This window comes from Myzus persicae, unplaced genomic scaffold (assembly GCF_001856785.1).
Source record: "Myzus persicae strain clone G006 unplaced genomic scaffold, MPER_G0061.0, whole genome shotgun sequence".
Taxonomy (NCBI): Eukaryota; Metazoa; Arthropoda; class Insecta; order Hemiptera; family Aphididae; genus Myzus; species Myzus persicae.
The window spans coordinates 833,956-851,036 of record NW_019103922.1 but is presented as its reverse complement, the minus strand read 5'-3'; the positions used below and the strand labels follow the sequence as shown (position 1 = coordinate 851,036).

The window sequence follows — 17,081 nt, the reverse complement described above, 5'->3', positions numbered from 1 at the left end:
GTACCAATCAATTATTAACATACAACAATAAAAAAGACACAGTAAACCACTGAATAAGATATTTGAAAGAGTATATCTTAGTCTTTGATTGGAACAAACAATTAAATCTTTCGGCTTTCACGGGTCCTCTGGAAGCAAATACAGCTATCCAAAAAGCTTGTTGGGAAAAATTAGTACATAAACTTTGAAACATAAAGACGAGGCCATGGTTTGCTTTTAATCAAGTGTTTTCCATATCTTCCCCAAAAGCTTTTAATCCAATATAGGTTAACGATTTAGAATCTACGTCAATACTCTCTCGTCATATAATTTCATCGTAGATAAGCATTCCATGTCACTATTGTGGATTTAACATTGCTAGCTTCTTTTTTAGGAGTTGAAAAAATTTCTCATCAAAACCACATTTTGTTTTTATAAGAGAAAGATATTTCCTAACTGTTCGTGTACACGGTAATGGCAATATATCTTTCTTTCTCAAAAAGGTGTAGGTAGATGAAGATCTAAGAATATATTATTATGTAAGTCACATTTTATTATATTTATAATTAGTAAAAGTAGGTATAATAATATATTTTAGTTCTTACCGGATTTTCAATAAAACACATAATAAAATCCAATCTTCTGTATACCTTCTACTTTTGGGATTATCTACCTTACTTGTAGTAATTATTTCATTAATAATCGTTTTTTGAGATTCACTTAACTTGTTCAGAACATTGTTAACAGCTGAGTCATGTTGAAGTTAGACACAATTCCTAAAACGTTTTATTTTATGAGGTTATGTTTCTATATTTTTTTTTATGATGGACCTACTTCGTGTTGTAATTTGTTCGTTACTTTTTTGTTACGTAGACCGTGGTGTCTTACGAGTTACGGTTGTCTTATTATGTTATAATAAAAATAAACTATTAAAGTGATCTAAAGGCGATGTGTTTTCCTTGCTTATTTATTTATTTTATAATTCAATAAGTCACTCATTTCTCTAGTTCTTTTGTGAATATTGTTCAATTGAGTATTTAATTTGTTTATACTTGTCTGCAATCTAAACAATTTTATAAGGTATAGCTTATAAGTACTCATAAAATATTGACATACAATAAATTATTTATTTATATATACATATATTTAGTTTATTATGTGTATCAGGTATTTATTTAATCTTTATAGATGCATTCAAAATCCCATAATGACCTGATGAGAATAATAAACAATCTTATAATTACCTTGAATTTGATTTCAGTAGTTTCTTTTTTACTTTTAAGATATTCAAATATTTTTCTCTACTATTAGGAGTTTGAAAGGGTCCTATGTTTGCTTCCAAAGTTCTTTTTTTTATATCCTCTAAATAATGAAAATAAACGTTCACAAAATGTACACCTATTTCCAGATTTAATTATTATTGCACATTCTATAAGACGCCATAAATTGTTGAAACCTAATGATGCAGTTTTAACTCTTATACCTAAGGCAAAAAATAGAATAGATTTTTTTTAAATTTTCTTATGAATTACAAAATACATTTAATAAGTAGGTACCATTACCAGGAAAATTTGATGCATTGGGACCACCATAGCATATCACTTTTTTATTGAAGTTTCAATTAACTTTTCAAAATCTTTTATGATAAGTGGAAATGTTAATTTTGTGTCAATACCAATGTCATCATATTTTATTTCATAATTGTTCAAAACATAAATTCCGATTTCAAGTTCTGAAGTGATTGTTATTTGTTTATCAATGACACTTATAAGTTTTTGAATATTATTGTTTGTATGTTGTGCTGAATAAAATGTCACAGCCTTCCCATTTCTAAAAGATGACCAACCAACTGGTAACTGAATATTTTTATAGGTAGTAAATACATCATAAAAATTATTGAGTACTGCACTTTCATTGTTATCCTGATCTACATATGTATCTTTCTATAAAATAAAATATAGCAAATAAGTTAGAATGGCTGTAAATGCTAATAGGTAATTTAATAACTAAAAACACTATTCACCACATCAACAATACTGGATAACTGTTTTGGTGAATTATCTTTCCATAATAACTCTCTCTTGCAAGTTTGTTTGTGTTCTTTGTCATTCGGAAGCAACTAAAATATATTCATACCTAGTTAATAAAATATTTGTAAAAATAATAATTACCTACTATCTATTTGAAGAATTCTTCACCTGTTCAATATTATTAAAGATTTCATTTTGTGAATGACATTCAAACAAATTCTCAAAAATTGATGGAATGGCACCTTTTTTTAAAGAACATATTTTATGTTGACCAATTTCATTAGTCTGTAATTCATTATATTATAAGAGTAGTTCATAATTTATTTTGGTAGTATCGATTCACTTGCACTTTGTAGTGTTTTTAATACTTAAATACTTCTCTTGGTTTAATAGTAGGTATATATTATGTATGAAAAATATTTGAGTAGTTTGAGTTAGATTTTAAATACTTTTAAAAATTATCTTTACAACACTACAAATTGCTATGTTACTTACTAACTACAATTAATAGTAACTTGATTGTAAAATAGATCATAAATTGCATAAATATAAAATTTAACACACATTTAAATCTCCTGGATAGTTGTTATATACACTTATTAAATCTGCAGCTGAAAAATTATTTTGACAAACATAATGAGCAATGGAACTTTTACCATTAGCTTTAGGAACAGCTTCGTTCCATGCTGTTAAAATATTAACTTCTTTTGGTGCTTTGAACAATGTACATTTAATTTTGTTTTTCAAAATATGGCATTGATCTACACTACACCGCCTAGGCATGCATTTTGGTAATTTATCTTTTATAATAAATAAATGTAACGTACTATTAAAATATTGGTAATAAAAAAGTACAACATATATATAAGTATCATAAAATAATAAATATATTATATAATAGTACTGATAATATTTAAAGCTGATGAATTTTAGATAGGATTCACAGAATAGACTAAAATAATCTTTTATGTATGGTCAATACTTGCTCAGTACCTATTCTTTACTTAATTTAATAACATATACATACAAATAAAGTATAATATATCTTAGATTAAGTTTTTTAGCATAAAATATATTATACACATTCAAGAAACAAAATTAGATACAAGATGTGTATAACAAGTCTAAAGTTTATTATATATTTCATTATTTCATACAGTAACATAGGGATTATTTATAGGCTTATAATAGTTGCCAATAGATGGCAGATCGGTCGCGGGCTAGCTCATTCGTTTCCAGTCCTGTATATCTTAGTCCGTGGGTATAAGTAAATAAGATTTATTATCATTACAAATATTTTTCTTATAATACTTAAACCTTTGAACATTAAATTGTATAATATATTCAATAACTGGTGAAAAAATTGATTTATTACAAAACAGCAAAAAAATGTTTGAAAAATTAGTATATGAATGCCGCCTATGAAATATTTTCAAATATCGTTGCCGGGGCAAATGCCCTCTTTGCCCTATGTAAAATACGCATTTGCATTCCAGCAGGAAATAAATTGCTTTAAAAAACAAAATAATAACTATTAGTATATTATACTCACTACAATAAAAAAAACAGTTTAGTACTGCTTGAAACAAATTACAATAATTACAGTTTTCAAAATAAAGTTTATTACATATTGTAATATTTAAAGAAAAAAAACATTAATAAGAAATATATATGTGTGTATATAATACAATTACATTAGTTAGAAGTAAAATCTTATATTATTTGATACACCAGTCTTAACTAAATTACATAAAAATAATAAAAATATTAACATTAAGACATTGAGCAATTAAAATGTGGATACTGTTATTTTATTTTATTTTTAGCATACAAAACGGGCGTGAGCCCAATTTACATTTATTATTCATACAATTAAATTACATAAGTGTGAGTTATAAAATACAATTATTTTGAAAATTGTGAACAATACATGACATACAATTATAGTTTTTTTTTTACATAAAATACTAAATATGCCTAATAAATATACTTAAAAATAGGTAATGAAAATTAATATAATAAATTCAATTACTGACATCATGTGAGAGATATGTCTCAAGATGTAAGATTTTCATTATTCATATCAGAACATTTTTCAAAATAACACAACGGACATTGAATTATAAGTCATAAATTATGACTCATAAAAAGAATTTTTGCTGAACCTATGAATCATACGAAGAAAAGTCATTAATTGATTTTGATGTATCATCTGTATAACCTGAAAAATTATTAATTTATACAGTAGTTGATTTTAATATTGGAATAAATCACAAGTTGAAATGTATTTTAGTAAGAATATTTTACATACCTGGAACATTGTTTATTTATTTTGTTGATAACTGGTCATTCATTGGTAGGTTCTGGCGTCTGGCAAACAATCAAGTAGGTACTAATGATTTTACTATTTTATTTTTATCATTTACCAGTAATTCGGGATGAAGTATGTCTTGAGGTGAAATGTCTTTCACACCACAGAATACTGTTTACAGTTAACTAAAAACCTAAACTTGAACTCCATTTATTTACACATTCCTACAAAATGAGCAACAAGAACTTCAATAAACTGACATCAGAAATTGTTTTAAAACAGAATTTATTAATAATTATTAGGGTAGAGGACTTGTAGCATTTGCATATTTGTTTTGCTTGATCACAAAAATAGAAGAGTAAGAAACAAATACGTTTTGCTGAAACAAAGGTAGTTTTAAAATTTTATTTTGCAAATAAATGCATATTTCAAGTTTTTTTTGGTTTTAGTGAATATTTCTTCAATTCCACATGTTAAGATGCATATTTTCAATAATTTATCATTTTATCAATATTTTTTAAGTTTTTATTTAATTTAAATATTTTATATACAACCAAAATAATGTTGAATTTAAAATTATTTAACATTTTGATCATATTAATGTGGTTGTTGACTGTTTCCACAAACATATTTTTCCTAGAAACACTTTTCGAGAATTGCCGATTAGACTTATTTTTCGGTTATTAATTGTATTTATGTACATATATTGTTCACTGCATAAGATATTATCAATACGGGCAATGGGGATGTTGGTCGCAGACATCAAAATTCAAATAAAATATACTCATACAAAAAATATTATTTTTTAATGCATTTTAATATGGATATTTTGTACATTTTAGTGCATATTTGGTGATTTTTTAGAGCTACAAGTCCTCTGCCTTAATAATTATAAAAGTTACCATTGGTGGTGTGAAAAGGGTGACTTTGTTAACTTCTTCATCGTGATTAGTTATGCATCCTGATACAAAGTAATAAGGTTCAAAATCCTAAATTAATAAAACAAAATAAAATTTTCATTTATGTATATATCAATATAATGTAATACTAAAACAACATAACATTAATCTAAAAGAACTAAGGCTAATACCATTTACAATAGTATACAATTACACTTTCAAAAAACTGTTACTTAATTGTAGGTACAATTTTTTTTTATTAAGTTTGGTAACAAATTTGATACTTGGACAAAAAAAAATTATTTTTTATTGCAAGGCAAAAGATAACCCAGGAGTAGCTCTAGATAGAAAGAAATTGAAGGTTTGTTTTGCAGTTATTGGTCTTTAATAAGCTCTAAAGCTGATAAAATAAAAAAAGAAAAAAAGTAAAAATTTATTGTTCTTTTAAATTAAATATAATATTAATTATACTTTAAACATTGGTTTTAAGAGCAATCAAATCAATGTAAACCAACAAGCAAATTATTTCTCCATTGTTCATATGTATAACATAATTTTTAAGACGAACACGATGGCTTATTTACATGAACAGACCCATTATTATCTATAAAACTTGTTGATGGAATATTTCTTACTTTTATTATATCCTTTAAAATCATAAGTCATATTTTAGAAATCAAACTAATATTTATTTTCATAATTTTTTTATTAAGTTATGAACCCGGTACGAGGCGGCTAAAGACCCAAAACAATTATACATATTCAATAAAAGGAACTTAAAAATACAATTTTAATTAGTTATTAGTATTTCTTTTGTAAACGTTTGTAGTGTGACTCCCATAGTGTATTCCTTTATCAATTTAATGTCTAAGCTTATTGAATGTGCCAAAATGTACCATTTCAATCCATTAGTAAGTTTTGACATATTTTAAATTTGAAGGAATTAATGCGATTTGCTTAGGAGTGTATAGTTCTATATACTTTTTTTTGGTTACATTTTATAAAAATTATCAAAATTAAATAGTTTTTTTCTTTGTTTTAAAATAATGTATTAATAACACAGATGTATACTTATTTTACAAAAATACATCCATAAGCCGCAACTGATATCTTTTGTAAAAATTTAATCAATATTAATCATTAATGAAATTTAAACATGAAAAAAAAATTCTTTATACGTAAAATAACTATTTTATGTAATAAAAGATATTGTTTTTAAAGATATATCATATAAAATAGACACGTCATGCAGTATTTAATTATTGTAATTTATACCAAACAGTTTAGGACATAGGTCCATTACTTAAGAATAAAACTTTTCTAAACTAATGAAACAAAATATGAATTTATAATTTATATATTAATTATTATATTTTATTCATAATCCAAAATAAGAGTGTTAACTCAATGGGAAGTTAACAAGAGTAAAATATAAAATTTGACTTATGAGATAATAGACAAGACTGTAGTTTCAGTGCAATTTGTTATCAATCGTAATAAAGGTAGAGGTATTTGATGATTTTAATATCAGATGATAAAATATAGTATCAAATTAAAATTAGTAATCATCATATTCATCATTTAGTTTAGCAATAATATAATTAAAAATCTGTGGTATAAAAATTGTTGTACTCAAATTTATTAATGAAATCTCTTTTTCTTATATTAAAGCATAAGAAGTTAATAATATTGTTCATTTTTTTCTTTTTAAATGAAAAAGTTAAAAGATTTTTACATTTTAAACAAAACAAAACACTGTACTTTCCTAAACTATAATAATGAAATCCTAAATATTAATAATTATTAATTAAAAAATAAATACAAAATAAAATAAAAAATCATTCATTGTTTTCTTACCACTGCCTAAAAACAATGATGGAACAGCACCTGGTATTAATCTGTTCTTTTTTTCAAGATTCTTGAAACAATCGTCAAAATGAATACAACATACTCTTTCAGACATTTTTACTTCTTCAGCAAATGCAACTTCTAATCCATATTTTTCTATTCTCGTTTTTCTCAATACGTAATCACTAGGATAGGTAAAGAGACTAAGATGATACTTTGAACGCCTGTTAAAGCAATTTTTAATGGAACAACGTGTTCCTTTTCCCAAAGTGTAGTCCTTTAAAATAAAACATATAATTCATTAAAAAAACGAATATTAGCAACAGCTAGGGATTGTTAACAATTAAAATATACAAGTTAAACTATAGTACAAGATAAATACATATTTCATGGTAACATAATACTATTTTGTGTAGAAACTAGAGACAATGTTTCCGTTTATGTGTTCGCTGCACAGTATATGATACAAAATAAATTGTATGTACACATTTATTCATATATTATGATAAAATTAAAAGCTCACAAGATGATGATTTCCTTACAGTAAATATACACACAGCTCTTTATTGGGGCGTTAATAGTTGGCTATTTTGATTTTATATTTTGCTCATTAAAGTATTTCAATAATGATGATAAACATTCTGGTTGTTTATGTAAAATGTTCGGTTGCTATTTTAAAATAGAAATATGGTTCTTGCAGTATAACTTATTAATTAGATATCTCACTCATAAATTTCAATCCAGGTATTTATCGCACTAATTAAATTCATTCAAATTTCTGTTCCAATACATCTAAAACACAATTTTTTTTATGTTAAAAAAACTTAGGTACTAAAAGATTGTTGATTTATATACCTGTCATTGAAGCATCACAATGTGGTATTAAATGATGTGGGAAAGTTAATGGTAGAATGGAAGTTGAATCTAACCATCGGTCTGAAGTGCAACATAGTTGTGATGGTAATGGTTCAACTAAAGGTATTTTAAACATGAACTTATATGTTTCTTTTCTAATAACCTTAAAAATATACACATAATCTTAAGACAATGCACAAGAAATGAATGGAAATAATAATATATTTTTCAATACCTGATTTTTGGTAATAAGAACACGTTTCCAACGGAAAATTTTTTCCAGATCTTCAAGCCAAATCCAAAACGCAACTGCTGTTAAGCCATGAAACTCATCATTCCATCTGAATTATAAAAAAATTTAATTTATAGAAATAGGATATAAAAACACAATTTTATTAAACTTATCATGTAAGTTACATACTCAAAATTTGGAAATAGTTCCACATTCATCTTTAAAATAGTTCTAGTAATAGATTGAATACTAGAAGAAGGTTCAATATATGGAATCTCCATAGAACACTTTTTAACAGCAGCAACTTCATTTTGATTTCCTAGTAAAATACCTAATTCTTTTGCACCCATTTCTATAATGTTGGTATATGGTATTTTATTTTCCTCAATTGTATGTATTATTTCAGGAGAAAGAACATCAGGAAATTGCCGTAATCCAGATTCAAATGACCATTGAGTCATTTCACACATTTTACAAAGTTCTAATAATATAGATGACACCTTAGCGTAATTGCGATGCAAAGCCATGTCGAATAATGCCCGTGCAATTCTTGTCACATTCTATTGAAAACAAATTATATATGCATACTTTTGTTAAGAGACAACAAAAAAAATCATTATTAATATTAACATTAGATTTACTTGTGAGATATACAACAGGTCCGATATTAATGGAGGAGATGTAGTTGTAGCACGTCCAATATATGTTTGTAAAAGTACATTAACTTTACGTTCTAAAAACGTGAACATACTTGGATTGTCGAGTTTAATTTCAACTCGACAATATTTACGATGTAATGCATGTAACTCATGAAATTCATTATCACGAAAATCACGATCCTTTGAAATATAATTAAGGTTAATATTAATATTCATTAAAACAATTTAGTATGTATATATAATATAATATATTCATTATAATGTACCCGTATCTGATCAAATTCTTTTGCATCAGAAATCATTTGAAATATTTCTGACCCATTCATAGAAGGCTTTAGACATTTATTAAATATTTCAACACTGTCATAGGTAATATAAAAATGACTAGCTGTGCGACCGGTATCTGTAAAATGAAATAATTATAGTTTAAACATAAAAACATTCTTAGTAAACAATTGAAATAAGTAATGAACCTGTAAACGAGAGATTTCCAGTTCTTTCATTGTAACGTAACATTTGTGCCCTATCTAGAGCCGTTGCTGCACTGATAATCAATTCTTTTCTTTTGTCAACCAACATTGGGTCTAACTGTAAGTAACAACAATAAAATAAATTATTAAAATTTACATACAAATAATACTAAACGGTATATACTTCAAGTTCTTCAAGCGATATGCCATAGACTTGAGGATTTATAAGCATTCTGACAAATAAATAAGTATAACTAAGCCACATCACAGCTTCCTCGACATTCGATATTGTCCTTAATACAACCTACAAATGAAAAAAAAAAATGTATTAGATCCAATGCTATTCTCAAAATATTTGTTAATGGAAACATAGCTAGAACTTATTATTTGATAATGTATACCTCAGCATTCAAATTATTAGCAAGATGTTTTACAAAACAACTTTCAATTGGTATTGGGTTGGTAAGTAACGATAAGTATTTTGGGAGTTTGGAATGTGAGGTAATAATCATTCCATGCCCAGAAGAATCAAATTGAGGTCTTCCAGCACGACCGAATATTTGTAAAACATCAAGAATACCCAGATCTATGAATTTACTCTGTTTTGAGTCACGTATATCTGTCCCCTATAAATTATTTAAGAACATTAAACCAAATATTATAGTATTTACTATTTATAATCAACTATGATATTATATTTCTAACACTAAAATCAATTAAAATCTTATAATATTGTATTATCTTAAAAAATAATAATGAAAATGTAATAGGTTTATTAAAATATATTACTTACCTTAATTATAACTGCATGAGCTGGAAGATTTACTCCCCATGCTAAAGTTGCTGTGCATACCAATACTTTGATAGCACCTTCGGCAAAGTACTTTTCTACTAGGTCTCTGTAATATACATAAGCAATAATAACGATATTATGATTAGTCTAGCCTTGTATAACTTGTACATATTAATAACATATAGATCTGATGCAATTATACACCAAAAAAATGTAAAATATTTAAGTATGTACAGTTTTATAAATTATTCTACTGAGAAAATTAATAAAAAATAATAAAAGAAAAATAAGTAAATGGTTATTTTTTAAAAATAGTTAAATGTTTTCAGAATATTCTTAAAAAGGCAAGATAAACCTTTTTATGTACATTCAGTTGTTCATGTTATCCACATTTTTCATTCTGATAAAGCTGCATAGACCTATGCGATAAACATGTAAAATAATAAATTATTTACCTGTCAGATCTCAAAAGACCAGCATGATGAACAGAAAATCCACTGTTAAATAATTTACTTAATTCTTTTGAATGACAACTCTCAAAAGCCTTTTTAGCTATACCTATTGTGTTAGAGTCTTGGGGTAGGAATGCAGTCTGGTGATTTCTGTGAATTGAAAATTCTCTAAAAACATTAGCTGTCTTTATGGTAGCATTACGAGCATGAACAAACACCATAACCTTTATACACAATAAATACAAATTAAATTAATATTTATTAATCAATACTACCCAATTGGCATACCTGATGTTCTTTTTGCACCATATCATACACTTTATCATAACAAACTTTATCCATTTCATGACATAATGTTTTCCCGCTACCACGAACCCCAACAAATGTTTGAACTAATGGCACCGGTCGAAATCGATCATCGAAATAAAATAGTCCTTTATAAAAATTGACTTTTAAGAAACATGCTACGTCTTTATAGTTTGGTAATGTAGCAGATAATCCAACAATTCGAATCATGCTTCGGGAAGACTTGACTTGTCTTAAAGTGCGTGCTACAAGAGCTTCAAGGACTGGACCACGATCACCATGCAGTAAATGTACTTCGTCTATAATTAATAGCTTAACTAAACTTGTTAATGCAATATCTCCTAAAAAAATAAGCAAATGAGAATTTAATATAAATCTATGTATCTAATAAAAATGCCTCACCAGTTCCTTTACGGGTAGTTACATCCCACTTTTCAGGAGTTGTAACTAATATTTGAGTGTTGAGAATTTCAGTTTTAGTAAGTGACATGTCACCAGTATATTCGCGAACAGAAATTTCTAGGCTAGAAAGGCGTTTAGAAAAATTTTCAGTCATTTCAGCTGCGAGAGCTTTCATAGGAACTACATATACAATCTGAAATACAATTTTAAATAGTGAGAATGGATGAGATGACAAGGTTGAAAATGTATACCTTAAATTCATTTTTATTTATTTCATTATTCCTAATGTGTTGTTTAATTTGATGGATTATGGTTAACAAAGCAACATTAGTTTTTCCAGCTCCAGTTGGGGCACATATTAGTAAATTTTCATTGGTGTTATATGCTGCATCAAAAATTATTGATTGTATTCTATTAAGATTAGTAATTCCATGAAATGCTTTCTGTCCAACCTTTAAACATAAAAATGAATATTAGTTATAATATCAAATGCCTAGAAAACAATCAAATAACTTCATCAAGATTTTTAATGAAAATCAATTCTTTTCCAACAGTCAATTCTTGTGGCATATTTGCAACTGGGATATAAACTTCAGTGTGTGTTTTAAAAGCTGTTTTTTTGGCTCCTGCAGGGATAACACATGGTTCTTCATCTATGAAACCTATTTGGTAAATAACATATTGTTTTGTAAAAACATAAAATTGAATCTATAATTACAAAAAAACTTACAACTTGATACTTTTGATTCTAAATTCATATCATATACATGGGGATATTTCTGAGCTGCAGGTGCTTTTCTATTTTTAGGATCAATAAATTCAGGAAAGTTTGTTGCACTTGTCCTTTAATACAGTAACCATAATTTTACATTTTATTTTACAATTAAAGAAGATTAAACCTGTTTATATCACTTACGTTTTTGAAACCATTTTTAAAATCTCATCATCTGAATCTAAATTCTGCAGGCGATTTATTTTTTGGTAAGCCTTTTCTTCTTTTTTAAATTCTTTTCTAAGTAATTTATCTTCTTCAGTTTCAATAGTAATAAGTTTCATATGTCTTGGTGTTTTTTCCATTTCTGTTTAAAGTGATGAATACAATAATTAAGAGCTGATATTTTAAAAAGAATCTATACATTAATTTTCATATTCAAGTTCATAGAAGGCAAAGATTTTTTTTATTTGTCGTTAAACACTGTTTCAAAAGTATTTCAATGAGTTGGAGTCTTGCAAAACCAAGTATTTTAAACAACTATAAAATTTTAAAACAAATTAAATTTAATACATAAAATCAATAGATTTTTCAAAAAACCATATACTTATTAAATTTAAATTTAATACTACATCATACTTCAATAAGTCAATCCAAATATATCAATTTATATTTGTAAAAACTTTATTTATAATAAAAATGTATGTTAAATATTAATTAATGGAAATCTATAGAATACTTATTAACAACTGTAGGTTTAAAACTGATCTATTTTTTAATCATACTTGATTTAAGAAGACAGCCACACACACACACACACACACGAATAACATATGATACATTAACATAATATAGCTTTTATATTTGAAACCAATGGGCAATTTTCAATTAAACTAAACGAACAATTTACAGTAGTCTATGAGTAACTAATTGATAGCATTAAAAAATGATATGTTGTGTACTACCTACATGAAATCAGGATACAAATAATTACAAATAAAAATAAATCATATATATTTATTTTAATTGTTTGTATACTAGTATTGTTTACCTGCAACTTGCATTAATTCTATAAAAATAATGATACAATTACAAATATCTTAGGTCGTTACATAGAATACACCCATTTTTCGAAATTTTATGTACTTTAGAGGAACTACTATGTACGTAATTCGAGTGTAAAAATTCATTGATGTGTGCTAACTCAGTTTATGCTTATTGCTCACAATAGAATGAACAATATATTAATTTAATATACAATTATGTATAAAAAATGGTACTTTATCTTTGATGTAGTTTTAATTTTTTTTTACATAAATGTATTTGAAATAATTTGTTTCTTTTTTTGTTAAATTGTATAACAATTATAACGCTTTTAATTGTTATATTTTATTTTATTACTTTGTCACAATTATTATGTAATATAGTACATACCCATTAAAAAAATATAAATCATTTTAATTGGTAGATTTTTCTAAAAAATGACTGATTTAAAAGTGTAGTTTTCTGTTAAAAATCATTTGCAGAAAGTGTAATTCTTTCAAAATAGATGGAAGTCATTAATTATCAACAAAATATATCATACCTACATAATACCTATTATTTGTATAGCCCTATATTATGTTAAAAAGGTACCGTCCTACATTACAAATGCTAGTCAAACAAACACCATATTCAGTTTTACTATAAGTTTAATAATATCAATACTATCCTCCTGGGATTAAAGCTAGTAAGCTTTGTTTTATTCATTAAAACATATTATACATATTCAATTTGCACACCAGTAAAACTAGGTAGGTATATGCTTTTAATAAATAAAATATGCATAATTTATTACATAATATGCATTTGGTGTTTTTCAAGATAATAATTAATAATAATACTCTAAATTAATCTTTTTTCTAGAATGTATGATTGTAATTTAAAGAATTCAAATTCCTACTAGGTACACATTTTGCAGTATTGCACTCTGGTCATGAGGAAATAATTATATTATGCTTGACATTTATTAATATTTATTTTTTTATTCACAGTCAAAGTAGTTGAATATTATCATGCATTAGTTTATAAATAATTATTTTTATTTTTAACCTCTTTTTATTTGATAAAAAATTGTATTTAAAAACTTAAGTTTAGATACATTGCTACAACAATAGAATAAATATTGCATTTTTTTTGGTTCAATGGGAAAACAAATCTATTCTTAGTGCAATTTAAAATTTTTTTTCCGTTTTTTATTGATTTATAGTGATTTTTTCATAACTATACAACATCCAATTTCTTCTTATGGATTCCCAAATAGGCTGTTTCATTTTCATTACAAAAAAATTTTATCCGAATTTTTTTCGTCAATAGTTTGTCTAATGTTAATGTTTCAATTTATTTTGAATAAAAAAATAACGATAAAACGACTATTAGTTTGTGTTTATTCTAATACAATATATATATATATATTATATATATTATACACACACACACATATGATACGTACAGTGTAAAATGTCGTTGTTATATTCAAAGACATTATGTGTAACATAAATATATATATTTATTACAGTAGAAATATATATTTTAAAAATCCACAAGCAAGTCTGAAACAGTAAGAAAAAATTATGATATTTTTATTTTTCTGTACCATGGACACGTACACACGTTTCAACTATAGTATTGCACTTAACATCCTTATTGTCGCTATACATAAATATAATTATATATATTATATATATTCGTTTTTATAATGTAACTTTTATAACAGATAGTGCAGTATGCGCGACGCAATGAAATGGATCCGCACTTATACACGTATAAAGTGGTTCTAATAAATTCGGTTTGCACATTTGGTCTTTACATTAGAAAACGAAAAAGTGTGTACATAAAAGGGTTATACATCAAGGAAACGACATTGGGGTGGCAGCCATTTACCTCGAATGCAGCGGATTTGGGGCAAACACAGTGTGGATCTTTTGTTTTTGTTTATTTATTTTTCTGTTCTTTTTCCCGTCCTTGGATTACTACTTCGACCAGAAAACACACACTCACACACAATATATATATACCAAAATCGTTTTGATTATTTACCGACGGGTTTCCATTGATCAATTTTGCATAAAATAGTGTACACTTACCTACTAATTTTCCAAAACGTAGTTTTATAGACACACAAATAAAATTTGGAACGCTTTTTTTTCGTTCGTAAAACGTGTTTTATTGCACTGATAAAAAATAATAATAATGATACTAAAATTAAAACCGGTTACACATTAATTCCGAATACTAGAGCTTCACAATTATTGTACTATGACGCCTTAAACAATCCGTGGTAATATTTTCAATGTTTTAAGTTTATTCGTTTATCTGTTATAGCGATGTCCATCGCTGTAATGTGCCACGTAGACAATGTAGTCAACAACCACCAACATTACAGTACTCACACTCCTTTTTATAGTTGGTATCACTAGCAGCTGTCGTGACGCGGTGACTATGGTACTAAACGCCGCGCTGCGTAATTTTAAAACGTATCACGATGGCTTCTCAATATGCCGTTATCATAAAATAAAAATCAAAAATCAAATCACATTCGTTAGCACAGAACAGATTGAATTAAATGACTAGTACCTTAGAGTCTAGTAGGCACTAATACTTATCTGCCATCGGCGGCACTGTTCTCAAACACGTACATGACTTTTGGTGACCGACGCCATGCTCGTACACTGAGTTTAGTAACCTACACCGTCGTTTAAGCGATTACCGAACAAGCGATTCGCTTGGGCTTCTCGTGATCAGTTTTACATAGCTGACTGCGAGTCCGAAATAACGAGCAATGCTATGGGCACCGACTTGTGTTATTTCTCTTTTCAATTATAACATAATATATTAACATTTTTGCTATTATTTGCGTTATATTTACTCTCCTGGTCAACTTCGTAGTTGGAGGTAGTCGCGATACCTCCACAATAAGACTGATAAGAATATATTTTTAGACTGTGGTATGTGTCATAAACACGATTTAAGATATATTGATTACACAAAGAATTGTGATATGGAGACCGTCAAACTATAGAACATTAAAAAAAAAGGTAATACGACTTACACCCTTGCTAGAAGTTCGTTTTGGATTTTTGAGTTTTCCTCAAAATACCGCCAGTCTGTAGGTTATAACTGTTTTGGCAAGTCAGTTTGGCCGTCTTGACAAATAAATTATATCATTGGTCATCTTTAACCTGTATGTTTAATCGTATATATAAAGACTAAAATTATGAGCCCCAAATCCGGTTTTTATGACGTCCCGAAATGAGTTGCACGATTAAACGGCCACATACTACAATACGACTAATAAACCATTTCAATTTTTCACCTAACCTAACCTTAGCGACTGGCTGCAAAAATTAAGGTACTTTAATGGTTCGAATTAAAAAAATGTAAAGGTTTACTGCAGGTCTATTAGTTTTATACTGGTAAATTCTATAACCATAAAATATTTATCTATACTTTAATAAAAAAAATAAAATTTTATAATTTTTTTATCTACAATAGTCATCATTTGTGGAAATATAATTTTACCGAGGCCCATTATTCAATATTTGCCGGCCGCAGTCGCTCCAAAGAAAGTCCAGGGGCAGCATATGCTGCCCCTGATGCCCCTGTGCGCACACCTATGATTTGAATGGAACGAAAGAAGTCGGTAAGAAAGACGTAATATTATAATCCAAAGTCTAATTCTGATTTTTTGATTTTTATGGTTGTTTAAACCATTAATTCATCATCACTATTAATGTACCAAACACTCTCTATACGGCCAGTCGGAGATGTCTAAATGACATGTCTAATATCTACGACCTAAACCGTACTCAAAAAGTTGTTGCGTTTTGACCTGGTCCCACGATCATGAAACGCCTCTAAATTCGTATAACATATAATATTTATATTTATAAACATAGAGTACTGTGTAGAGGAATTTCTAATAATGCTTTCTCTATATTAGTTGCAATTACTATATACATTTTATGTAACTAGAATAATTGATGTTAAAAAAGTGCCTAAAAATCATGGGTTTTTAACACTTCCAAACTCAAATTTAGAACTTCTTGTTTTTCAATGTTTAACTATTATTATTATACTACAAACTAATTTGAA

The 17,081-nt window shown here is 26.8% G+C and overlaps 2 protein-coding genes across 2 annotated transcripts; both read right to left on the bottom strand.

Moving 5' to 3' along the window:
• Positions 1-1,978: 1,978 nt before the first annotated feature.
• Positions 1,979-2,792, bottom strand: LOC111036363. The gene is made up of 3 exons (XM_022318369.1): positions 2,574-2,792; positions 2,178-2,294; positions 1,979-2,098 (listed from the first exon to the last, which is right to left on the bottom strand). Exons 1-3 carry the CDS (start codon positions 2,790-2,792, stop codon positions 1,979-1,981), a joined length of 456 nt encoding a protein of 151 aa, XP_022174061.1.
• Positions 2,793-5,221: 2,429 nt separating this feature from the next.
• On the bottom strand, positions 5,222-12,313 carry LOC111036352 (activating signal cointegrator 1 complex subunit 3-like). The gene is made up of 19 exons (XM_022318349.1): positions 12,153-12,313; positions 11,967-12,079; positions 11,750-11,898; positions 11,488-11,688; positions 11,237-11,429; positions 10,817-11,175; positions 10,532-10,752; positions 10,077-10,182; positions 9,685-9,909; positions 9,468-9,587; positions 9,287-9,401; positions 9,080-9,216; positions 8,796-8,993; positions 8,344-8,714; positions 8,158-8,263; positions 7,923-8,085; positions 7,794-7,859; positions 7,077-7,344; positions 5,222-5,309 (listed from the first exon to the last, which is right to left on the bottom strand). The coding sequence occupies exons 1-17, from the start codon at positions 12,311-12,313 to the stop codon at positions 7,834-7,836; spliced, it is 2,964 nt and encodes a 987-aa protein (XP_022174041.1). The 3' UTR covers positions 5,222-5,309; positions 7,077-7,344; positions 7,794-7,833.
• Positions 12,314-17,081: the final 4,768 nt, after the last annotated feature.